The following is a 27,064-nucleotide window of genomic DNA, read 5'->3' as shown; positions in this document are numbered from 1 at the left end:
CAAGCATAAAATATTGTCACACAATATACTGCGATTTACAGATGCTCGAGGCGGTTTAGTCTTAGCTATAGTCAACTATGTTCTTTTCCCTGTTACTACACAGTGTTATGTGGTATTTGTTGCATGGCTTCTCACACAGAGAAATATACATTCTTTGTTCAGTTCATAATATTTTATGTTTTTGCAAATTTTGTGATGGAAGCCGTGTACCTACGTTTCTTAGTTCCTGATTTTCCTGTCTCCATCGTCTATCGGTCATTGCTTACGTTGCGTAAAAATCCAGTGGTATGTCCTGTTGCTTCAGATGCTTCTGCTCAAGTACCTTCTCCATTTGCAGGGTAGATGGCAGGTGTAGTTTGAATCGGAGGTCTTCGATATAGAAAGGTTCCCTTGCTAATTCATAATAGATTTGTCTGGACGGTGACGATCTTGCCATGCCCAGTGCTCTCTTAAGGAATCGTGCTTTCACTTTTTCTATCGGGGTGAGGTCTGTTGTGGTTAGCCTTTCCCATATTAGCTCTAGGCTGTATCAGATAGTGGGAGTTATTTTGGCGTGGAAGAGTGTCATTGCTGTTCGTAGTGAGAGTTTGGTTATGTTCTTCAGATCGTATATTCCTCTGATGGCAACTGTTGCTCGTTCCTTTATGTGGTGTCTGAAAGAGTGGCATGTTGTTTGCAGGGTGACGCCGAGGTATTTGTAGGTATTAACCGACGTGAGTTCTTCTTTGCTGAGAGTCATTTTGTTTTCTGCTGCTAGTTTTCCCCCTTTTTGGAAAGCCATGTACAGTCTTTCTCTGGTTTATGCTGAGATCGTTATCAACTGCCCAATTGTGAAGGTGGTTTAGTACTTTCTGTAGCTCTTGCCGGTTTGGGGAACCCAGGACCATGTCACCTGCATAAACATAGAGAGAAACTGAAGTTGTTTCTTCTAGAATCATTGTGATGTCTACTGTCGCGACGTTAAACAGGATGGGACTCAGTGGGTCCCCTTGCAGAACTCCATTTGTCTGGATTATTTCTTTTGAAGTTGATATTCCGTCACATACTTTCACTTTGTTGTAGGCCAAAATGTTCCTTATTACCCGTGTGAATTCATGGTCCTCCGTTAACATATGTTCTAGTTTCTGAACAAGCTCTGATCTGGTCAATAAGTCGAAAGCTTTGGTGAAGTCTACGAATACTGTGTGAAATATTCCTTTGGGATGTCTAAGAGCTTCCTCTACGTCGTTTAATAGATTGCTCATGGCATGGGTGGTAGGACCTTCCTTTCCTGAACCCAAATTGCTGTTCAGGGATCATTGGATCTAGTGCTGGAGTGAGTCTCTTGAGGATTAGGTTTGTAAAGACTTTGAAAATGCTGTTCTCCAGGGCAATACCATGGTATGAGTTTGGGTCGTTGCTTTTGCCTTTACCTTTGTAGATGACTTTTATTGTTGATTTCCTCCATTCATCTGGTATTTCCCCCGATGATAGGCATCTACTGAACAGGTCTGTCCATAGTTCTACTTAGTGTTTCTTCTGAGTCTTTTAGCATCTCGTTGTAGATCCCATCTGGGCCGATCACCTTCCTGTCTTTTGTCTCCTTTATTGCTGCTCTCACTTCCTCTGTTGTGAATTGTGAGACTGGGCTAGTTCCTGTGCGGTGGGTAGTATTATATGCAGTTTGTGATTGTGCTAGGATCAGAATCTGTGAGAAGAGCTTTTCCCATACTTCCATCTGGATTTCTGCTTGTTTTCTATTGGACTTTCTCCTGGTGGCTACAAAAGGGTCTTTAAGTGCTTCTTCTGCCTCCCTAAGGGCTTGATTTTCTGTATATAGTGCTTTTTTTGCTTTCAGCATGGCTTTGTACTCTTTACGTTTGACTGCATATGTTTCCAGAATGGTCCTTTCTTTATGTAGTTTGGTCTCATGTAGGGTTTGCAGAACTTCGTTTTGCAGCAGATAGCATTCTGTATCGAACCATGGTTTTGCTGTCCTTTGTATGACCGGGATGGTTGCAGTTTTTAGGGCTTCTTGTATTGTTACCAACGCAGGTTTATGTTGTTGGCTTTTAGATGCTGATTAGCTTCATATATTGCTCTAGTGTTGTTGTTTAAGGAATTGACATCTATCTTTCTGGAAGTTCTTTTGGTTATTTTGTTTGGTGCATTTTCTTTGGGTTCTTTGAATGTGATGGTCGTCCTGATGGGTATATGTTTGGTAAGTGGTGTAGTGGATGCCATCCAAAGACCACTTTGATTCCTTATGGAGATGTTCTCTCTGTAAAAAAACTAGATCGATCACACTTGTGCCGTTATGAGCGACATAGGTTATTTCGTCTGGTTTGTTGATCAGGGTGTATCCTTCTTTGTATAGCATATTCAGCATGGCCCTCATTTTATTGCTGGGCTTGTCGATTCTACAACTGAAATCTCCCGCCAGGATGATATTCTTGTCTGACTATGTTCGGGCAATGTACTCAGCTATTATCTCTATTGTGTCTTCTAAGGAGGAGCCGTACATTATATATAATCCTATTGTTGTTAGTTTTGAAGTTTTCATTATTACCGGGTTGTCTTCCTTAACTATTTTATTAACTGATCCAAATGAAGGTTTGTAGAAATTGGAGACCCCTCCCTCTGGTCTGCCTCTTAGCTTTGGTTTTGCAAGTAAGTGGATTGAGTAGTGGTTCGCAAGACTGAGTGGTTACCATGATGTCACACTCTGACCAGATGTCTTCAGATGCTTTGTTGAATGTGCTTTTTAGGCCTTCTACGTTCCACAGTATTAAGAGTTTTATCAGATTTACCCTCTTGGGTAGATTTTTCTATGTGGTTATTGCCTTCAAAATAGAAAGGTATGGTAAATTACCCTGTCTGGCCAAAGATCAGCATGCATAATTAAATTTCTTTCTTCCATCGGTATACCAATTCTGAAGGCCTTGCTTGTGCAGCGTGAGGGTAGTTGTTCGCATCCGATGATCTTGGTGATTCCATTTGATGTTAGGTGTTCTTTTATGTCCTCTTCCGCTGTGTCAGAGTCTAGTCTCCCAACAAATGTCCTAGCGGTCTGCGGTGCTGTTTCCAGCTTTCCTATCTCGGGGCCTCCGATGCCATGTTGCAGAGTCTCTTCTGTACTTCATCATTTTACTTGATTCTGCACATGTTGGAATATCATGGTTGATCCTCTTTATGGGTAGGCTGGGCCAGCCTTTGTTTGATTGTATCCATGTGTCCATTAGTTGGTCGCCACTGTGTCCTGTTAATGTTTCAATGGAGTTGATTGGTGGTCTGTACAGTTTTGCTGCTTCTGACGTTTCTACATTGCCTTGCGGTTTGGTGTTTTTCTGAGTTTGCCTTTCTGCTATTAGATCTACCTGGTGTAGTTGTGTCTCCAGAATGAGAGTCATTTTTTTCATTAGGGTATTGGAAGCTTCTTAAAGTTCTTTTTTTTATATCTTTGCAGGATTGTTTGTTTTGATGGCTAGATCTTTGACTTGTTGGCCTATCTCTTGGTTTGTTGTCGCCGTAGGGGTAAGACCATTCATTTTCAGATGTATTCTGCAGGTATCACACATCCACAGGAGCGATCTCTTTTTTGAATGCAGAGCGTTAAACTATGTTGTTGTCATTAGGGTACACTCTTTGTGAAACCAGCTGTTACATCTTCTGTCGCAGCTGACTGTGATTTCTTCTTTTGGGATGTCCTTGGCACATTTTTAGTGCACATGATGATTTTGTTTTTCTTGTGCTCCATTATGGGTTTTTTAATGTGATCCGAGTGTATTATCTGCTGTATGATTCTGTAGGACAACCTTCATGCCAGATTTTCCCCATCGCAAGACGTTTGCAGGTTGGAGAAAGATCTCTCGCGGTTGTAGCGGGTCGGCGGTTACTTCCCTATGTGAATCCTATCTCTCAGGAATCTGAACCAAAATGGCGCTCACCACCCGAATAAAAGCTCGTTGACCACTATTCCATGGCGCCAACAGATCGATGTACTCTTGGAAAGTGAATTAATAACAAATGTGGCTGACCTCGCCGAATCAATTCAAGCAGTAGATTTAAGCCAGTATTTACTTATAGTTATACTTATAGCCTGTATTGGATAACACTCCCACTGACGAGATTTGATACACCAATCAACGTAAGTAGTATTTTTATGCTCTCTTTACTTTTAAACTGTCGTTACTAACTTTTCGCTTTACTCACTATATTCACGCTTCTAACTATGTCAACTAGTAACAATAATTCTGCAAAAACTTATTATAATGTTATAATTTTCAATGTTATGTGATAGCAAGCACCTCTTTTTTTCTTTTTCTTTTTTTTTTTTTTTTTTTTTTAGATATTGATAGCAAGCACTTTTTTTTTTAAATATTGAATTTTCACCTAAATACCCAAAATGGCAATAGTGCTGGACTGGTAGCTTAGATTCTTTCCAAAAGAACAAATCTGACCTAGGCCATCATAGCACAGCTAACGAGCATCCGAGGCAAGATCAGAAAGTTGTGGGTTCGGATTCCAATGGTGTCCGTTTCGTCATTTTTGTTCTGTATTTAACATGTTTCTGGTATGTACTGCATGTACTGAACACAACCGAATACACTGAAAGTTTATTGTAGAGTTTGAGGGATGTTTCACCATTCCCTCAAACTTTACATTATTAGTTAAACGTCAACACGGAAATGAAGATCATATCTTACGAATGAAAGTTTATTTAGAGTCTTCTTTTCTTCTTTTTGCATATACAGTGGACTCTGATTAATTAGAATAAAAGTTTATTCCCCTTGAAATTCCCATTTTAATCAATGCAAAAGAAAAATGTATTTAATTTGAATTTCCTAAGCTTAAATTTGGATCATTCGAAGTCAGGATTTTATCGCAAGTTGCTTTTGTAATGGTTCCACCAACTGAAGCCTTCAAACAATTCCCAAGAATTTTAATTGCAATTTTCTAGTTATGGTCAGGTAGTCACTATTGTTACCAGACTTCGCCTTTATCTCTGCGACTCTCAATGAGAGTAGGATGGGTATGCTCTGAACAACTGCAAACTACATCCGTGAAGCAGGTTTCGCAAATAAAGAAACCAATGTAGAAATTGTTCCAGAATAACTAGAATGCACGTGGAACCTGAGCGATGACAAGAAGTAGCGACTGATGTCAGTTGTGACATGTATTTAGCTGCTGTTACTGAAGTTACAGTATGATAAGATCTGACAGGACATGAGATTGTACAAGAAGTGCTACAAAATTCCAATCCATCCAATGATGAAGAGGAGAGCCTGTACCGATTGAAGCTTTCAGAATGGTAGGAAATTTAAGAAGATTTGATGAAGTTCAGTCAAATGTTTATGACGACACGTTTCACTCTCTAAATCAAACAAATCCAAACAAACAAAAGTCACTAGGTTTTTTTAAGTGAGCAATAGAATTAGTGCATTGTTTTATGTGCTAAATTTTGTGTAAATACTGTTAATGCTGTTGTTTTACTAGTGTTTTTACACAGTATAGTGCCAGAAAGTCCGGCCCCACGGTGTAGGGAGCAACGCATCCGCCTGTCACCCGGCAGTCCCAGGTTCAATTCCCGGCCGGGTCAGGGGTTTTTAATTGTAAATGATTAATATCCCTGGCCTGGGGACTGGGAGTCTGCGACGTCCTTAACATTCCTTGCCTCACATTTAACACTACACTTCCGCAATTCCACTTACACGCAGGTTCCTATCGTATGGTGAAAGTAGTGACAAAAAATCTACAGAGGTCGATGCCATGAACAAATATCATGTTTTTAAAAAAATAGTGCCAGAAAGGTCAGAGGGATGCGAATAATGTGTGTAGAATGGGAAGCCAACATACAGCATAGTGTAGGTCATCATCAGCCTTAAAGCAAATCAACACAAATACATCGAAGAAAAAAAACAATGTATTAACACAAAGGTCTTAAAAACTGCATGCGCAACTCATAGAATTAAAGTTAAGACTGGTTACATAAAATAAAATTTCATTGAAAGTTCAAGTAATTTAAGACACAGTGCACTGTCAATGACAAAAATAAATATACATACCATGTAAGAAATTAAGGTAAGGTTCAAGAGATGTGCTGCACTACATTAAAAAGTTGCTCTATGATAGAGATTCATAAAAATCCGATGCGCTGAACCACATTAAAAAGTTGTTTACAATAGAGATCCTTAAATTGCTGGTCAAGGATGATGCGTAGAAGTTCAATAAAGGCTGACTCCATAAATATGCTGCTTTCTATTCAAAGTTCAACTGAGCCAAAGTCACGCTGTCCTCTCAAGATATTCATATACTGTATTCAGTATACATGAATGCAATGCACGATGTCAGAAAGGCTCTTCTGTTTTTAGAATCTTGAAAGAGGATAATTGTTGCGCATGGAGGTCTAAATACATAACAGTAATTAAAGGTGGTTGGATTTCGCAGTTCAATGCGAACTGTACAGTTGACCTGGATAAATGACAGCTAAAATAGAAAGACTTGTGTTAGGGGGAAGAATATACTTAAATGACGTATGTTGTATGGGAATCACCTCGTGTTGCAACAAGCTGAGCAAAGCTAAATGAAGCGTGAATGAGGAGTGGAGTGGATGAGGTTTTAACGAAGCCTTGAAAAGAGGGTGCGGGAAGGAAGGAAGGAAGGAAGGAAGGAAGGAAGGAAGGAAGGAAGGAAGGAAGGAAGGAAGTGAAGCGGAAAGAATGGTGGGGGGGTTCAAGGCGGGGCTGAGGGATTCGGGAATACAGACGATTGCCTAAGTAGTGTACTGTAAATAGAACGAAAAATAGGACCTTGACTATTTGATTTTGTGTTTCAAAAAATATGAATGAGCAGGTCAAACAGAATGTTTGGTTTTTTGGAAATGTCATTAAAATTGTAATTTGGATTAAAATATTGGTCCAAATGAATAAAGGAGGGGTCCTTTATTCATAACATTGAGGATTTCCATATCCTGCTTAATGTCAGTAAACTTGTGATTGTAATCGTGCAATCGTACAATCACAATCACGGTGAGATAGCGGCCCCGGTCTAGAAAGCCAAAAATAACGGCCGAGAAAATTTGTCGTGCTGACCATATGACACCTCGTAATCTGCAGGCCTTTGGCCTGAGCAGTGGTCACTTGGTAGGCCAAGGCCCTTCAAGGGCTGTAGTGCCACGGGGTTTGTTTGTTATATCAGGTTAGTCAAACAATCATTTGCCGGATTATATCAGGAGTTTCTGAAATTATGGCATCGCACACCAAAACAGACTACCATTATTTACATTTTTCTAGGGAAGTAACTGGACCTATTACAATGTAATTGCTACGGATATATTTGTCAAATCATTAAAAGCATTGTAAGGCTGGATATTCTACATTTGCATGAATATTTGTATAGGTTCGAGTACCTGGACAGCTATAAACATATTATATTAAGAAGAAAATTAGACTCGAGACATTTTCGTAGTTTGCATTGTCCACAACAAGTTTTTCCCACGTCATTCATATTCTAATGAGAAACTGCGTCAGTCTACTTCTTCTATATTATGTGCATGTACTTCGACACAAGTTCTTGCAGGTGCCATCTCAGCTTGCTGTTTTGTCATCATTTCTGATAACCAAATACAATATAGACTATCTTTCAACCTCAAAAGTTTTGTGCGCGGTCGCACGATGTCCTTTGATAAACAAAGCATAATAGATCATCCAACTATTCAGTAGCCAGAACTACACGATCCAGGAAGCTTGGGCATAATATACAGCACTGCCACATCTCCAGTGATACTTACTGTATCAATGAGTGTGCTCTTTAAGTGCTGTTTATGAAATGTAAACTCATATAAGTGAATACTTATTATAAGTGATCCCTTATTACTTAAGGGTTCCACTTATGTATAAGTGCTGATTATGAATTCGGCCCTCAGTATAGTCTGCCATTAAGACAAAGTCGTAAGTCATACTTCCTCATATACGATTATATAGGGTAATCCAAAACTTTCCCTTCAATGGCCGTACAGTCCTGAATCGGGATGCCAATCAGGCAAAATCGCCGTGAGCACTGAGGCACTCCTTCCACCCATTCACCAACCAGGTTGAAAATCCCCGTGTGATAAAACACCGTGTCCTGCTGCGTGAAGAAGTCCGTAACTGCCTGCTCCACATCCTCGTTCAACAGGAAGCCCTTCAAGGTTTCTCTGAGGGGACTGAAGAAGTGATAATCGCATGAGGAGAGATCGCCTCAGTCACCAACCACTTGTTGTTGTCTATAATGGATGACGCTTGCCTCCCAGATCGACCGGTGTCTTGTGTCAAAACGCGGCCCGCAGGGAACTTGGTGCACCATTTCACAACGGTGGTTTTTGACAGACGTAATGCCCCATACACAGTCTTCATTCTCCGATGGATGTCCACCGGTGTTTGCCCTTCAGCAGCCAAGAAGAGAATAACAGCAAGTTGGTCATGTTTGGACACATCTGGTAATAACGTAGCCACATTTAACGTACGCACCTCGGCACAACACAACTGCCACACTAATCCCTTTGCCTACATGTCCGTGCTTATATACCGTACCAGGAACGCCCGTACATGAAGTATTTCTTAAGAGGATACATCCCGTATAATTTCGAAGTGTTAGGAAGAGCGGCTAAGTAAAGTTACCTAGCATACAATGACAAAGTCTGACAGGGAGCAGCTAGGCAACCTGCCATGGCCATGATGTGTAGCTTAACAGCGTGCAGTTAAGGACAGATCACGTAAAGAACCTTCTAGATGATTCCACGCTGGAAAATTTTCTAACTTCTATAATAATTAATGCCAACATGTGGACCAGTTTTCAAACGTCCCTTTTTTTTTTCTAGTGGCTTTACGTCACACCGGGAGATACGTCTTATGGTGATGATGGGATAGGAAAGGCCTAGGAGTTGGAAGGAAGCGGCCGTGGCCTTAATTAATCCAATCGCATCATTTGACGACCCTAGCTTGTCATAGTTACTCGTGGCATATGAATCAAATGATGAGCTCTGCTCGCGGCGATGCACAGCTGTACATCAATCCATATAGTTCAGTCACTAACCCACAGACGCCACTTGTATGTATTCTGAGCTGAAGTTTACACATGTGGCTTCGGTTTTTTCCCTTTCACCAGTTTCTCGCACACTTCCGGAACAAGAGATAAGAGAATCTTTATTCACATAATTTCGCTCTTGTCAGTTGCCATCATGGCGTCAAGCAGATATGCTGGTGTTGATGAAGAAGGAATACGGAAGCTAATGGATAGTGTTCTAGAGAGTGATATTGAAGGCAGTGATGTTTGTGACGACGAAATAGACCCTGAAGTCCTTAGTTAGAGTACTAGCGATGCATATAATAGTTCTGATGACACGGAAAGTGAAGCAAATAACGACGGTGTGCCGAGTCTTTCAAAACGAGCTCGTACCTCGGCACAGACTAACTTGACTGACTGGAACTGGACAAAAAGTGACAATAAACCTGTTGTACATAAGTTTAGTGAATACAGTGGGGTTAGTGAAAATTTATTGAAAAAGTTTAATACGCAGCCACTATCTGAACTCTCAGTTTTTTGTGAATACATGAACCCTTTGACAAAATATCTGTCAAGACAAATTCATATGCAGCAAAACAGTTGAGCAATCTTGACAGAAAAAAGTTGAATGACGATGACAAATGGTTTGAGACTACACCCGACGAAATTAGGGCATATTTTGCGTTAGTTATACTAATGTTACAAGTGCGAAAGTCAAGAATACAGTTGTACTGGAGTAAAAATAGGTGTATAAACACTCCTATTTTTCGTGAAACCATGAGCAGGGGAAGATTTATTATAATTTCACGATTTTTACATTTTGTTGACGATAAACAAGTCGATAGTAGTGACAAACTAACAAAGATTAGGCCTATAATATAACATTTCTGCTCCAAATTTTCAGAATTATATTTACCTTCACAGGACATTGCTCTAGATGAAAGTCTAATGAAATTCAGAGGCCGCCTTTCATATGTCCAGTGTAATAGGTCTAAACGTTCTAGGTTTGGAATAAAAATTTACAAAATTTGTGAATCAAGTTCTGGCTACTGTCTGTCTTTCAAAATTTATGTAGGTGATGATGTAACGGATCCAAATCTGCCAGCAAGTACAAACGTTGTTCTCAACATGTGTGAACCCTTGTTAGGCTGAGGACATACATTGTTTTTAGATAACTGGTATTCTTCCCCAGATTTATTCAAAAGGCTACACGACAAGCAGATGAATGTAATTGGAACTGTTAGACAGAACCGAAAAGACATGCCTCGCGATATCAGTAAGACGAAACTAAAACGTGGAAAGTATGAGACGTGGGCTGCCAACAGTATGTGTATGAAGTGGAAAGATAACAAGGATGTTTGCTTTCTCACCACTAAACACAAATCAGCTGACATGACAGGGACAGGCAAACTCAGACGAAAGAGAGGACAAACCCCTAGGGGAGAAGTGATAAAGCCCAAGTGTGGCCTTGAATATCAGAAGGGGATGGGTGGTGTTGACCTTCAGGATCAGGTTACAGCTCTGTTCCCCGTCATGCGACGCACAGTGAAAGGATATAGGAAAATATTCTTTTACCTCCTGGATATGTGTATTTTCAATTCCTTCACCGTGTATCACAAGATCGCTGCTAACAGAAAGACGAGCTACACGGACTTCCGAACTAGCATTGCGCAGCAGCTACTAGAGACTGTTCAGTTGCCGGAGTACTCGGTTCGAGGTCGACCTTCAGCGAGCACCACCCCAACCAGATTACAAGCTAAATCATGGGCCCACTTTCCCATGCGTATTCCCCCTACAGAGAAGAAATTAAAAGTCACAAGAAGGTGTATTGTGTGCTACAGCCGGGGTGAAAGAAGCGAAAGTTGCTGGCAGTGCAAAAAGTGTGGCGTAGCTCTTCACTTAGAAGAATGTTTTGAGGTGTACCACACCAAGCAGACTTACTAAAATAGCGGCATTGATAAGTTTATTACTTCTTTATTATGCATGCAAATTTTCAGAAAGGAATATTTACTGGTTGGTTTTGTATGATTTTCTAAATAATAGTGTGATGACGACGGCCGTAGAGCGGTATTTAAATGCGATTTCTTAGTGAACTCCTATGGTATTTAAATGTGAGGCGAATGGGTTAATGTACAGCCCCAGCATTTGCCTGGTGTGAAAATGGGAAAAAATGGAAAACCATCTTCAGGGCTGCCGACAGTGGGATTCGAACCCACTATCTCCCAGATGCAAGCTCACAGCCGCGTGCCCCTAACCGCACGGCCAACTCGCCTGGTTTCAAACGTCTCCACATATCAATTTATTTAAAATCCATCCAGGGAAAGCAAAGTTATTCCATGTAATATACTGCACAGTCATAAAATGACGTAAGCGCTGTGGGGGATTAAAAGCAAGCTGCTCGAGCCATAGATATCTCAGTGATCACCGGTAGTTCAGCCACGTTGACTCGCCATGTGAAACTTTGTTAAATCTTTGTCATAGGACGAAACTCTGCCCAAGTGGAAGTGAAGACTTTATCTTCAAAGTGAATTTAGAATCTTGTTAGTAATATAGGAACTTGTAAATTTCCGAGAGTGAAACCTTACTTTGGAACTTGTAAATTACAAGAGTGAATTTGACTTCGAACTTGTGAATATTTCTGGTGAGTCGAACTGGTACAAACACCCTCGTGTGTTAAAATTGTCAAAACTTTTCTCAAAGTTACTTATTCTGAATTGTGATACATTCTGAGTTTGAACACTACATGCGTGATAGACTTGAACATTTCAATCAAAGTGCTTTGGAATTCTTTCATAAAAGTGAATAACATTTAGAAATGAAAAGTTTTTGACACTCGCTGTAATGAACGAGTGCATTAGTAGAAATACTTCAGACATTCAAGTTAAATATCGGTGTTAACTGCTGAACATTTTGCAAGAAATTTCAATGGTTTTTTTTTTTTTTTTTTTTTTTTTTTTTTTTTTTTTACGTTGCACCGACACAGATAGGTCTTACGGCAACGATGGGACAGGGAAGGGCTAGGAGTGGGAAGGAAGCGGCCGTGGCCTTAATTAAGGTACAGCCTGGTGTGAAAATGGGAAACCACGGAAAACCATCTTCAGGGCTGTCGACAGTGGGGTTCGAACCTACTATCTCCCGAATACTGGATACTGGCCGCACTTAAGCAACTGCAGCTATCGAGCTCGGTATGTTATATTTTTCATCGGACACTAACTCAGTGCTGATGTGTAGAGAAGTGAACAGTTTATTATTCAGTGCAAACAAACAGTGTTAACTCTCAGTTATTAACTGTTTTACGTGGAAAGTTACCGCATGTTATTATTTATAACCAAAGATTTCTATATTTCTCTGGACCAATACGCTAACCCCAATCATAACATTAACGACATTACAAAGAAAACCAGCATCATTTTTGATAAAGCCATTCCTGCAATAAAGAATGACTATCTCAAAATAGTAAACACACGTCCTAACAAATCGACGAATCACAGGCCTAACCCCGCCCCTACCTCCACAATAGCCACTCTCCTTCCCCTCCACCTGCATCCCTCCCCACAGCTAACATGAGCCCCAGACGTACTCGTAGCAGAACACAGCAAGTCTCCAAACATACCGGTACACAACCTCCACAACAACAACTGGTGTTTGAGGACAGTCAAATCAAATTAATAGTGAGTGACAACCCCGATCCACGACTTTCCAGAATCGATAACATGGGAACGTGCTGCTGCGGTCTGTTGCTGTGGTGCTATGGTAGGACGCAATCTGAAGGATCACTTAAGATGACGATGCCACGGAGACAATCAAATTTTTAAGGTGATATGCTATGAATTTTACTGAATAAATTCACTTTCCAAGAAAGACTTAATTAATTCAGTTAGAACCTCTCACTTTGTACTTCGCTCCAAGCTATGACTGTACTTGGCCTATAATAATAAGAAGAAGATATACCACATTAAACTCAATGATAAGAAATTCACAACATATGTCGGACATTTCCTGGTACAATACCCGCATTGGAGTCGTGTTACATTGCATGTCTGCTGCAGCAATGCCCTCAACTGAAACTTTTGTATCACGCCTTATGTCTCCTAACTCCTATGTCATAGTACACAATTTAAGATTGGTTTCTCCAGTCTCCTGTAAAGATGAAAATGTTGACATAAAAGGTTTGTAATTTGCACAATCAATGTAACTAAAATACATACCTCATCATTAAGGGGCTTCAAATCCAGAGATTCTCCTCCAAGCTGACTCAGCTTTTCCCTAGTGGTTTCATTCAGCAGTTCAAAATTGACGGGAATTTTGATATTTTCCTTTAGCTTTCTGATTTTCTCCAGGATACCAAACTTTTCTGGATAGTTCAAAACCTCTGATATATTTAATGCATTAGACACTTGCAATACATTGTAGAGACTGTCATTTGCATGACAAGAACTGAAAGAGAAAAACAACCACTTCACTAACTTGACTATGTATACGATTACCATACAAAAAAGAGGACGTTCATTATGGACAAAAGTAAAATGATACTAGCTCAAAATATGACAAAAGTCATGCCTCTACCAACAGTATGCTTTTCTAAAAATAATAAGTACAGTAGTTTCCTGCTAATCCAAAGTCTGTTCAGACTGGCTTATTTTCAGATTATCAGAAATGTCTTCCAAAATCCAACAATGCACCAGAACTACGAAGTTTGGCACAGAATAACCAACATTTTCAAGGAGAAATAAGTAAATTAATTTCTGTACAACCAAACATTATGAAACCTAATTAACTCTGTTACATTGCATACCATTAATTTTACTTTGATTTCTACATCAAAATACTATCACAACAGAGTACAGTGCGACTGTGGTGCGAACAGACAGACGGTGAAGCACATTACGCAGGAACGTGCTACTAGACCCTAAAGAGGAGACGTGTCGGACTTCATCTGCCCGAATTGTGCATTTTTGGACTATACTTCCTATTTGGATATTACATTGCAACTTCTTCCTTTTTCTTTGTTGCATTTGGTTCTTATAAATGTGATTATTTTGTAGTATATTTTTACTCAAAAATAAGACTCCCCTTTCTAGCACAATTTTGGTCACCTAATGGGGGTCTTACAAATAAAGGTATATTGGAAAAATTCCTCTACCCACTCAGTCAATGGATCATCCACTGCATCCTTTTTGGAGGACTGCGAAGAGAGTGGGATCCCCCTCCCCTCCAGTAAATAACCATGCTCAGTAGTACCAAATAATATCTGCTTGCGGCCTGCCCACCATTTTTTCAGCAAATACCGAAACATTTAACTTGAACTCTACAGAGAAACTCTTTCGTGAATTAATTTTACCAGTAACACTGACAAATATGGTAAAATAAAGAATCACTAACTAAAACAAACATGCTACTGTTCTAAAATTGGAGCCGAGCTGTTACACTGGTGTTCAAAATTAAATTTAATATTGTATGTGTAACAGCTCATGTCCAATTTTAATATTTTTATTTTAAAAGTACACGGTTTACTTACTTATTTAGGACTGCTCATTCTAGATTAATACCAATGGCAATGCCACACATGACGAAATTCGACTAGTGGACTTTAAATTCACTAATAACGGTGTTATAAACTGAGAGATTTTTACCTCTTTTGTAAAATAATTTGTAATATGTACATAATAATTTTGAAGTGTTAATTTGATTGTACAGTGAAACCACGATATCTCGAATCACCTCGGGAGATAAATTTTATTTTAATCGAAATTTTGAGATATAGAGAATAACGTTTTTAAGCATATACAGCGCATAATTGAATCATATGTATCTATGGGCTTATACTGAATACAGTATTTTTTACAGTATTTAAAAATATACTAACAAACTCGTATTTTACAGCATCGCTTTAATTATGATCCTTATTAACTTTTTAGAAGATACAATACAGTACATACAGTAGTGAAACAAGACACATACCTCCGTTAACACCTTTGGAAAAAATTTGTTAGTCTCTTCTGTCATTTACTGTTAACCTCCTTTTCTTCCACATACTTTTCAACAACATTTATCGCTGTGAGAAACATTATCATTTATATTCGACCTACTCTGTATATGATCCAAACAACTCAGCCAAAATTCGTAAATGGAGCTAGTCATCCACGACTTCTAGGGTTGCTTTTATACGTGACTGGTAATGAATTCATACCGGAAAAACAACGAGGCTTCGCCGATTTTCCAATCACTAGAAGTTTGTTCTTCAATCCCCATTATATTAGCTCCCAGCATCACTGTAACCCTTTCTTTACCTGCTAACTGATCCTCACAAACTACAAATGCTGTGTTGTACAAAATTCAAGTTACAGAGTATCTTTTGCTTTAAGGGAGGAAACGTTTGCTTCGAGAAATCGAGAAATTCATGTAACCGAATTTAAAGGTATATATTTTCCTGAAACCTCAAACTGATTTAAGGCAGCTAGAAGAATTATTCTTCAAACTTGCAGTGAAATCACGGAAAACATATGCCGTAAGGGTAATCACTAACATCAGCGTTAGTTTGAATTAGGTTAGAAATTGAAATGGTGCCCATGTTGAGCATATGCTGAGTTAGAACAATTCACCATAGTGTGTTTTTTATTGTAGTATAGGTTTGTGTTGATAGTACAGTTTTTATTCAAACAACAAAATGGTGATGCATTTCGTGCACCACCCAATATCTGAACTCTGTAGTTTTCTTTAAATCCTGGTCAGTGATGGTGTTAAAGCCTGTACATGTATAATTAAAGTATTAAAATTGGACCTGAGCTGTTACACATACAATATTAAAAATGGAGCTGGGCTGAGGTTTTTTGTTCCAAAAATTTGTGAAAAATATCCAAGTAAGTATGGTATTTGCAGGATTCTTAAACACCAAAAGATATTTTACCGTCTGAAATTGAGAAATATGCCATTCTCTGTTGGTCTGTCTTTCCAAGTTTGCATCTGATTTTGGAGTGCCAGGTGGCTGCCCGACAATAGCAAGAATATCAGTTCTAAATTAATCTCATCTACCATAAACTCTGATATTTACTACAACTCACCTGATTACCGTAGAAATATTCAGGTTCACATTAGTGTCAGCAGTGTACCCAATATTAAGCAACTTTTTTTTAGTAAGCATTGCAAGCACCTGGCTGTCTTCAGGTTGCCGTAAAGTCTGACAGACTGCTTTCTCAGCAGCAACTCCCAGCAGAAAATGTACCAATGTGATGAGCATCAGTACAGCAGAAAATATGAACATTACATACACACCACTGTAACAAACAAACAAAGTACCTTGGCTAACATTTAATATAATTTGAAAACATTCACAGAAATTAATTATTATACTCATATTTCCAATTCAACCACAACAACTGGCAGGTAGGAATTGCAACACATAACTTTATTCTTTTATCTTTTATAATTTTATTCCGTATTTTTTGTGTAAATCCCAATGTACGCTACTTGAAAGGAAAATTTTAAGTGATGTATCATAAATTTCATGTGAATTCCTATGTGACTGTTCATAATTACAATGTTAACCACTCCAGATCCCAAGATAGCAGGTTCAACGGTAGTCATTTTTTGAAGGGTGGAATAAAGGCCATTCGATATTCCATTTAATTTTTAATTTGATGTCGGCATGTAAAAGATCTCTGGTGTCACAATTAGTGCCTACACAACAACATCAATTAAAAATCAGCCATAGACATCCAAGAGATATTTAGTTTGCTCTGTCATGCCCTGATGAGCAGGTAGCTAGGTGGAGTCAAACTAAACTGCTTAGTAGTAGTAGTAGTAGTAGTAGTAGTAGTAGTAGTAGTAGTAGTAGTAGTAGTAGTAGTAGTAAATGAATCACTGAGACGAGTTAACCTTTGGATGGTAAATAATAAGTTGAGATTGGCTCCACATAAGACTGAGGCTGTAATTTTGAAAGGTTCCAGGAATTGGAAAAATGTCCGTTTCTTATTAAATGATACAGTGATTATCCCAGGAAAGTCTGTACGATACCTTGGGGTTCTTATTGACAGGAATTGCACATTTGGTGCACATGTGAAGGCAGTAACCCAAAAGGCAGAGAAGAAGGCATCGGCATTAGCCAGACTTATGCCTAACATCGGGGGACCAAGAACAGTTAAGAGACAGATTATGTGCTCTGCAGTATATTCCATTTTACTTTATGCTGCACCTATCTGGCACAATGCACTCAGGAGGAAGATTCACCGAAGGGCTATGGAAAGAGTACAGAGGAAAATGCTGCTCAGAGTTACCTGTGCATATCGAACTGTTTCGACAGCAGCTTTACAAGTTGTAGCTGCCAGTATTCCCATTGACCTCCTCGTTGTAGAGAGAAAACTTTGGCATGAAAGGGGTGCAACTATATCTGCTGAGGAAAAGAAAGCCTCGAGGAACCAACTCTTACTAGACTGGCAAGACCGATGGGATGGCACAACTGATGTTGGCCAATGGACAAAAAAGCTAATACCCAACATAGGAGACTGGCTTAAATGTAGACATCGGCAGGTAGATTACTATCTGTCGCAGATCCTGATAGGACATGGAAGATTCGGCGTATACGCCATGAAGATGGGAAAGACGCAGGGAGATGGTTGTTGGTACTGTTCTGAAAGGGATACAGTAGAACACACCTTTTTCTATTGTGTTCGATGGGAAGAACGAAGAAAAGCCTGCCAACAACTTGGCCGACAACTCACGCCAGGGAATCTGGTTCAGATTATGTTAGAGAGCCCATTTGCCTGGAACACAGTAAAGGCAATGGCGACAAGCATTATGGGGATGAAGGAGAAAGAAGAGAAAGGAAGAACTTAATAACATACATCACTCCATTCTGATGTCATGCCGACAAGCAGTTCCAGAATGGTCTGAGTGAAGAGGGCAGGGGTTTTTAGTTGGTGGAAATCCAACTCCCACACAGAGTGGTGTCTTTAAAAGATTTTCTCCTGCCATAACAAAGGAGGAGGAGGAGGAGGAGGAGGAGGAGGAGGAGGAGGAGGAGGAGGAGGAGGAGGAGGAGGAGGAGGAGGAGGAGGAGGAGGAGGAGGAGGAGGAGGAGGAGGAGGAGGAGGAGGAGGAGGAGGAGGAGGAGGAGGAGGAGGAGGAGGAGGAGGAGGAGGAGGAGGAGGAGGAGGAGGAGGAGGAGGAGGAGGAGGAGGAGGAGGAGGAGGAGGAGGAGGAGGAGGAGGAGGAGGAGGAGGAGGAGGAGGAGGAGGAGGAGGAGGAGGAGGAGGAGGAGGAGGAGGAGGAGGAGGAGGAGGAGGAGGAGGAGGAGGAGGAGGAGGAGGAGGAGGAGGAGGAGGAGGAGGAGGAGGAGGAGGAGGAGGAGGAGGAGGAGGAGGAGGAGGAGGAGGAGGAGGAGGAGGAGGAGGAGGAGGAGGAGGAGGAGGAGGAGGAGGAGGAGGAGGAGGAGGAGGAGGAGGAGGAGGAGGAGGAGGAGGAGGAGGAGGAGGAGGAGGAGGAGGAGGAGGAGGAGGAGGAGGAGGAGGAGGAGGAGGAGGAGGAGGAGGAGGAGGAGGAGGAGGAGGAGGAGGAGGAGGAGGAGGAGGAGGAGGAGGAGGAGGAGGAGGAGGAGGAGGAGGAGGAGGAGGAGGAGGAGGAGGAGGAGGAGGAGGAGGAGGAGGAGGAGGAGGAGGAGGAGGAGGAGGAGGAGGAGGAGGAGGAGGAGGAGGAGGAGGAGGAGGAGGAGGATGGATGGATGGATGGATGGATGGATGGATGGATGGATGGATGGATGGATGGATGACACCAGTTTTGCCAACTAGGTCGTTTGTAATTGCCACTGATGATGCGAAGAAGAATCTAATCCAGAGACCAGTGATGACAACAATGAAATTTAAGGTAAGTGATTTTAGTTTCATTTAAACTACGTTCATGAATGCGTTTCTGTAATCCACTTAAAGTGGAAACTTTTATGGTGTATGCAAAATTGCGGTAGAAACTAAGGTTAACATACAGTATTCTTATTCGCTTCAGGTATCCGAACATTGTCAGAGTGTTGATAATGCTTCCGAGTTCTTGACCATTTTTAAAAGTACAAATGCCTGTATAAATATAACTTACATTGCAATAAAGTACACCAACATAACTCATGTATCAAAATTCTTTTCTCTCACATAATTTATTTTTTTAAATGGTCAAGAACCCAAAAGCATTATCAGCACTCTGACAATGTTCGGAAACCAGAAGCGAATAAGAATACTGTATGTTAACCTTCTTTCATGACAGGTTTTTTTGTTCCAAAATGTGCAAAAAATATGCAAGTAAATATGGTATTTGCAGGATTCTTAAACACTAAGTCACTGCTTTTCTTCAGTTTGCAAAATCTGTATTTCACTTTGTTAAATATTTTATAGTTCTGGTGAGAGACTGAACTGTGCTATTGGCAAAACTGCAATAAAACAACAAAAAATTCAACACTAATGAATAATCTTTCATTTTTCTACTTACAACATGAGGAAGCTGGCACCTGTAGCTTTGTTACAGCAATCTTCATCATACCCGGAATCGGGGCGCTTTCCACAAAATCCATAGAAGAGTCCCAAAGTAATGCACAACAGAATTAGCAACATGACGGAACTAACTGATATGTCAACATAATACCTGCATGTAAAAGAAAACATATTAAAACACAATAACTAAAAAAAAAGGCAAGAAAAATACATTTCTGAAACTTGCTGATGACATGAATATATTTTACACTTTCAGTATCAAATGAATTATTGCCTACATGCAATATGATATTTTTTTATTTGTAAGTGGCTATGCATAAATAAGTTGTCGATAAATATAGCAAAAGCAGTTTTTTGTCATCTTCCACAAAATAAAGGGTATTTCTGTGATTATGATACAGTCTTTCAGGGATGCAGAAGAAGGCCACATGTATCAATCTGAAATAGGGAAACCCGATCCAGAAATGAATCAGTCACCGGGTATAAGCTAAATTTGTTTGCGAGTATGGGATAAAAAACGTTATGAATCTTTGTGTAGAGATATAATACATGTGCTAGGAAGACATTAAAAACAGCTGTCCAAAATGGCATCCCCCAGTTTTGATACACGCATGACATCACATTAACTTCTGAATTCACAAATTTGACCATGTTTGACATTATATTGGTGCGTATTGACTAAGCATGAAGTACACCGGGTTGTTGATGGGTCCACCCTGTCAATATTTTGACTTCATTAATTTAATCAAGATGTGCCTAGCCAAAGAGTTGAATGACACATGCTGCCTTGCTACATTATATATAAGAAGAGCGTCTACCTGGCACAATCTTCATATTTCCGATACACAGAAGGACTGATGGATCAGGTCTGTTTTTAATGGGGCTAGAATTTGTCATAGAATGAGGTTGGTCTTCTAAAGCATATAAAAAGGGTTAGTACATTTTATTTAAATATGTTATAAGTCTAGGATAGCCAAAAATTAGAAGGAAAAGATCATGTTGTTATCGTATCTGGACTACAAGTTTTTTTAATAACTTCAAGCAATCAAGACCATAATTTTCAATAAATTTTCAACACTTGATTTTATTCATATAATAATGGTGCCATTTTATAAAATCTTTTAGTGAGTTTTCAACATTAAGGCAAGAACAGATGCAGCAACTTTTAGTGAACATCGTAAAACTTCAGATGTTAAGATAAGATTTGTGGCAATTAATGTTTTAATTGTAATCAATGATAAAGGGTCTTGGATAATAAGGAGATTTTGCTTAAGATGTTATTATCGCTGATGAAGAGAATGGCCATTTCTCGAAACACGTACGATCGATGATTGATTAAATTAATGAGGTTATAATAAATATTGACAGGCGGACCTAAATTAATGAGGCCATAATAAATATTGACAGGGCGGACCTATCAACAACCCGGTGTACTTATTTCCAACAGTAAGTTCTGATGTATCCAGTCAAACAACTCTGGCATCGTTCTAACGACATTACAAACAGCGAGGATTCTTTTCAGGAGCGACTCTTCACATGACCCCACAAGAAGAGACCTCAAGTAGGGTCAAATCAGGTGAATGAGCTGGTTATGTAACAGGATCTCCTTGTCCATCAACCGAGCTCGATAGCTGCAGTCGCCTAAGTACGGCCAGTATCCAGTATTCAGGAGGGAGATAGTGAGTTCAAATCCCACCGTTGGCAGCCCTGAAGATGGTTTTCCGTGGTTTCCCATTTTCACACCACACCTTAATTAAGGCCACGGCCGCTTCCTTCCCACTCCTAGCTCTTTCCTGTCCCATTGTCACCATAAGACCTATCTGTGTTGATGCGACGTAAAACAACTTATTAAAAAAATGTTTAAGAACAAAGTATGAAAAGTGGACTGGAGCCCCATTGTGATGAAGCCATATTCGATGACAAACTTGCAACCTATGGAAAATCGCACTGGCGTGTAAGGCGTTATCATTAAATGAACAATCAGTTAGTTATCCAATCACACGTGTCCTCAATGTGCTTCATTTGGTCTTGTAACAATACATGATTGCAGACTTTACAAAATAGAGCTATTCATATTATTTATTGACTATAATAATTTAAACCTAGTACAAAAATACAGTATACAAATTACAATATATTTTCCCTTTGGATGTTATTATAAAATATTCTTCCAGCATTTTCATGAACAAAATAAATTATTTAAGTCATAGCAAATTCAGTTCAAATTTTGACAAACAGATTCATAAGTATGATACATGACAAAGATCTATACTGTAACTGTTAGCAGTCTGTCAAAAATAATTTTTGATTAAATACAACTTAGAAAATACTTTAAAAAAGAAAACATTTAACAACAGATTATACCTGGGGAAACAAAAGGAAAAAAACAAAAGAAACAACCAGTGAGGAGAAAAGAAACACATGACGAGTTATACCTGGGGTTCATTTTATATATTTTTAGATATTAATAATATCACATATTTTTACATAATATGATATGAAGAATGTAATATGTTTGTATATATGTATGTGATGGGGTTGCACAAACGATGAGGTACAGCAGAAACTAACCAATTTAAGGAGTTTGACCTCAAAAACATTGCCAAAAACATTGGCAGCATTGTAACTAAAATAGCCAAAGTTCAGCTGAAATCACCAACAGAGTTCAGAAAGTAGCCCGTTTTTACCACCTACTCAAGAACCTCCTTTGGGACAGTTAAGTGCCTTTGATATCAAAGATGACTCTGTATCAGGCCTACTTCATACCAACAACAACACATGGGCTGCAAATTTGCACCATCAACAGAAGGAATAATAGCAGACTCCAGGCTGCAGAAATAAAATTCCTGAGGTCAATGCTTCTGAAAAAACAAGACAAGATAAGATCACAAATGAAATGATGCGAAAAGATGTTCAAATGGAAGCATTTGTGAAACTCTAGTAACATCAAGATTGAAATGGTTTGGTCACTAGAAGAGAATGGATCCAGAGAGAGTAGTAGCAAGGAACGTGGAGGACAAGCGACCTAGAGGCAGGCACAAGGACAAGAAGATCTGCAAGCAAGAGGCATGGAATGGTATAAAGCTGAAGAGGAAGGAATGTACCTTAGCAGACAGAAATGGAGAGGGCTCTTACACCACACTCGGGAAACTGAAGATAGATGATGATGATGATTGTTGTTTTAAGGGGCCTAACATCGAAGGTCATCGGCCCAAACTGAAGATATTAGATGATGACGATGACATGATGATGATAACATTTCAACAATATTATTCAGGACAGAGTATCAAGGTGAAGTGCCTGGCTTTCGCTGATGATCTAGCTATCATTACTAAGACTATGAAGAAACCAGGTATGTCATAAAGCAATTACATGAGGTAGCAATAAAGACAGGCCTCCAAATATCGTATGAGAAAACTCATTGTATGGAAAATGTACATAGATGAAATATGGGATAATTTCATATGTGTCTTCCTTCAAATATCTTGGAGAAGCCATACTACCATCTAGACTGGACAGAAAAGCCAAATTAGAAAGAGCCACCAAACTCCATGAAGCATATAGAGTAACATGGAATCACTACAATAAAAGAGTGATATCACGTACCGGTAATGCAAAACTTCTACATTACAGGACAGTTGTTTTGCCAGAAGCATTATATGCCTCAGAGACTACATCTCTAGGAGGCCACTCCAAAACTGATGAAATTGGATGAAAAATCCTTAGGAAAATATATGGTCCTACTCATGTGAATAGCATATGGATTAAAAGAAAAACTGCAGACCTCTACACAGCAACAGGTAAGTTTAGTGATGCCATATGTAGAAGATGCTTGAAATAGCTGTAGAATGGACAATAATAGATATGCAGAAAAAACTATTAACTATAATCAATTCAAAGAAGGTCAACAACTGGTTGGAAGAAATAAATGCAACAGATTATACCATAAAAATGGTAAAATCTTTGGAATTCTGGCTGCAAATCACACATTCATGGAAAAAGCTAAAAAGACTACTGGAAAACAGTGGACAGAAGACCAGGAAAAAAACTACAGCAAATAGATGAAGATATTTTTGGGGAGAAGAAAAAGAGGGGGAAGGCGTCACACCAAACTAGCAAGTTCAAACACGCTCTTTAATTGGGCATAACAAAGAAAGAAGAGTGCACACAGGTTTTAACATAAAAGGTTTTACACTTCTTAATAATATTAATCAATTTATAATATTTTTTTTAAGAAGTGTGATTTGATAGAATCTGATGAAAAAATGAAATGTCGTATGGCTTTTAGTGCCGGGATATCCCAGAATGGGTTCGGCTCGCCAGGTGCAGGTCTTTCTATTTGACTCCCGTAGGCGACCTGCGCGTCATGGTGAGGATGAAATGATGATGAAGACAACACATACACCCAGCCCCCGTGCCATTGGAATTAACCAATTAAGGTTAAAATCCCTGACCCGGCCGGGAATCGAACCCAGGACCCTCTGAACCGAAGACCAGTATGCTGATCGTTCAGCCAACGAGTCGGACATAGAATCTGATAAATGCTCTTTCAAGAATGAAACATGTCATTCTATTTTAATAAAGCTGTTTATTTATTTTTTCAGATTCAATCTGTTGTTAAATGTTTTCTCTTTTAGGTAGGTTCTTAATTGTATTTAATAAAAAATTAGAGTTAACAGGCTGAAGAACCTAACGATTATAGATTAACAAACTGAAAAGAAATGGCTTCCACTAGAACAAAAAATATCTATACTACATTATTCACAACGCAACTCAATTAAATATGGTACAGTAAAGTCCGATAGTCCGGCACGTTCGGGACCGGCCCGGTGCCAGATTACCGAAAATGCCGGACTATCGGGCGGTACCTCTTACTATGATATAGGTTAAGGGGTACAGCGAAAACAGTTGTAACATGACGTTTTGCAGTAAAATGTTGATCAGCAGAATCATTAGTTTAATAACACACTCCTCTTTTCAAACATGTTGTTTCTTATTGCCATTCCATAATAATGTCGGAGTTTGTTGATGTTTTTATCTGTAAGTCTTCCTTTAACATTTAAGAGTCTTTCCATCTACAACTTCTGTTTTCGTTCTGTCCGCTTCGATTTTTGAAGGCATGTTCCCATCCGTTTTTGAACGTGGCCCATACATTCAATTACTGAAATCTGTTGGTTTTTTTTGTTTTTTTGTTTTGTTTTTTTTATCATATGGTTGGCTTTCCAGTACTCAGTATAGCGCACAGCCTTCTAGGCTGTATATTTCCAGAGATACTGTACAGATATTTAAGTAAATCAATGCATAACAAATGGATTTTTTTTTTTGCTAGGGGCTTTACGTCGCACCGACACAGATAGGTCTCATGGCGACGATGGGAGAGGAAAGGCCTAGGAGTTGGAAGGAAGCGGCCGTGGCCTTAATTAAGGTACAGCCCCAGCATTTGCCTGGTGTGAAAATGGGAAACAAATGGATTTTAACAGATACATTTGCACTATTAAATTTGAAATAATAAAAAATACACTTCGATTGGTTTTGACAAATAATGCATCAAATTGTTCACGAGAGATCATTATTAAGAGATAATAACATAAAAAGTCCTGGAATGGTGCCGGACCATTGGGCGTTCCGGACTGTCGGATGCAGACTAATGGAATTGTACTGTACAAGAAATGTCACATACAGGATGGCCGAGAAGTCCCTTTACATGTTATAGCATATGACAGTTGGTTGTTCACATATTGTCATTTACAAACGTCTTCTTTTATTACGCCCATAATGCACTGTTCGATGTGCTGAGGTCTGGGCTTTGTGAGGCCATGGCAACAACGCTAGAAGATCTCGGTGATCCACGTCTAATCCAGTGAAATGTGGTGGAGCACCGTCTTGTTGACGTGTCATGATGTCAGTTATACCTTTAGCCCTTAATTACGGAAGCAACCATGTGTTAATCATGTGAAGGTAGCTGTGGTGGTACACAGGACCATCGAAGAAATATGGTCCAAACACATGCTCTGCCGTTAACCCTGCCCAAAGCATAATATGCAGCAGATTGCACTCGATTTCTTCATAAAAGTTCAGATTGCTTTTTACCCAAATACAGACATTACGATTTTGTGAGCTAAGATAAATCGCGAACTCATCAGAGAACGTAACATTTTTTAAATCATCTGCATGTGGGAAGCATGCGAGCAGCATTTCATATGCATGCACGTGTTACTCCAAATCACGATCACTCAACTCATTCACTGAGGATGGCCGAAAACATGAAAGTCTCAAGTCCTTCTGCATACAGTCTTGCATAGTCGATGACGGGATGCCTACTTCCGCAGACTGCTTGCAGGTTGACATCACTGGCGATCGTTCAATCGATTCCGTGACAGCAGCACAAGTTTCGGTGTGAGTTGTAGGCCTTCTTCTCAGACGCTAATAATGTTCATCGTGATGTCGGTGGTTGTCCAAACCTCAGAGCGAAGTCCTTCAAAATGTCTGTCATTGTCTTCTTCGTATTCTGACTTTCATGAACCCGAACAGAAGCGACCAAACGCTCCTCAACATGAAAGCACTTGTATCCACCATGGTTTAACTCTTTCGACTGAAAGCAGTGAACCACGTGACATGACTTTCCCATGATAACCGAAGTGAACATGTCATGTGCAGGACTCAGCTTATGGCAGGAAATTTTTATCTCAATAATATGTAACAATAAATAATGTTAATAATAAATACTTATATGTCCTATGCTATAACATGTAAAGGGACTTCTCGGCCACCCTATAGATAATGTTTAGAAATGTTATTAACATTCTTGAAGCCAATGTTTAGAAACGTTATTAACATTCCTGAAGCCATCAAACTAACTAAAAGTCAGATTATCTTTAAGGCATTTTTCTGGGGTTTCTTCTTCTTCTTCTTTTTTTTTTTTTTAATTTAACTGAATGACTTTTCCCACCATTCATAGCAGGGACTAGCTGCATCCAGAATGACTTTACTAGCATCACTCATACCTCATATTGTCAAAGCCAATGATAAGACTGAGACAGGTCAATGAAAGTAACAAATTTGTTCTGGCCCACACCAAAAGACATAGTGCATTGTACCTAGGTCTCACCAGCACAGGCATTCCTCTATATCTATAATGAACAAATCAGACTGTGAAATATGCATAACAACGGAAGAGAGGCAAATAGATGCACGTGTCTCCCGCTCTGAGAGCATGAGACTTGTGTTGCAATGCATCACCTTGCGCTCCTATATTTACTGTGGCTGGCCATGACCTCACCTTCGCCGACTGACACCTCCTCCTAGGGCAAGCCTCTATTTATATAGAATCGAGGGTCTCATGTATGGAATACAGTACTTCCCGGGAGGGGGCACACGCCGGGTTATCGGCAGAGGCGATGGCCATCCACGAGATGGTAACCCCCATCTCAGTTACTTTATTTATCAAATCAATATACAGAGCTAATAAATATGCAGTCTGATGAAGGATAGCCCCACACCCGTGTTCCAGGGTACAGCGAGCAACAGAACTGTTGGTGAATACATTGAGGTGTGTGTAACCCAAGTGAGCATAG

The 27,064-nt window shown here is 39.6% G+C and overlaps 1 protein-coding gene across 11 annotated transcripts in view; it reads right to left on the bottom strand.

Annotated features, from left to right (window-relative positions):
- promL (prominin-like) overlaps positions 1 to 27,064 on the bottom strand; it is a 707,766-nt gene that overhangs the window by 115,063 nt on the left and 565,639 nt on the right. For all 11 annotated transcript variants that reach the window (XM_067149728.2, XM_067149727.2, XM_067149722.2 and 8 more), the window contains 3 exons: positions 19,489 to 19,641; positions 16,083 to 16,295; positions 13,230 to 13,458 (listed from right to left, as the gene is read on the bottom strand). In XM_067149728.2, coding sequence (XP_067005829.2) covers positions 13,230 to 13,458; positions 16,083 to 16,295; positions 19,489 to 19,641 — 595 coding nt within the window. The remainder of the gene's footprint in view (positions 1 to 13,229; positions 13,459 to 16,082; positions 16,296 to 19,488; positions 19,642 to 27,064) is intronic.

Source organism: Anabrus simplex, chromosome 6, assembly GCF_040414725.1.
Source record: "Anabrus simplex isolate iqAnaSimp1 chromosome 6, ASM4041472v1, whole genome shotgun sequence".
NCBI classification, from domain to species: Eukaryota; Metazoa; Arthropoda; class Insecta; order Orthoptera; family Tettigoniidae; genus Anabrus; species Anabrus simplex.
Note: the sequence above shows the minus strand (reverse complement) of the source record. Positions and strands in the feature narration are given on the sequence as shown.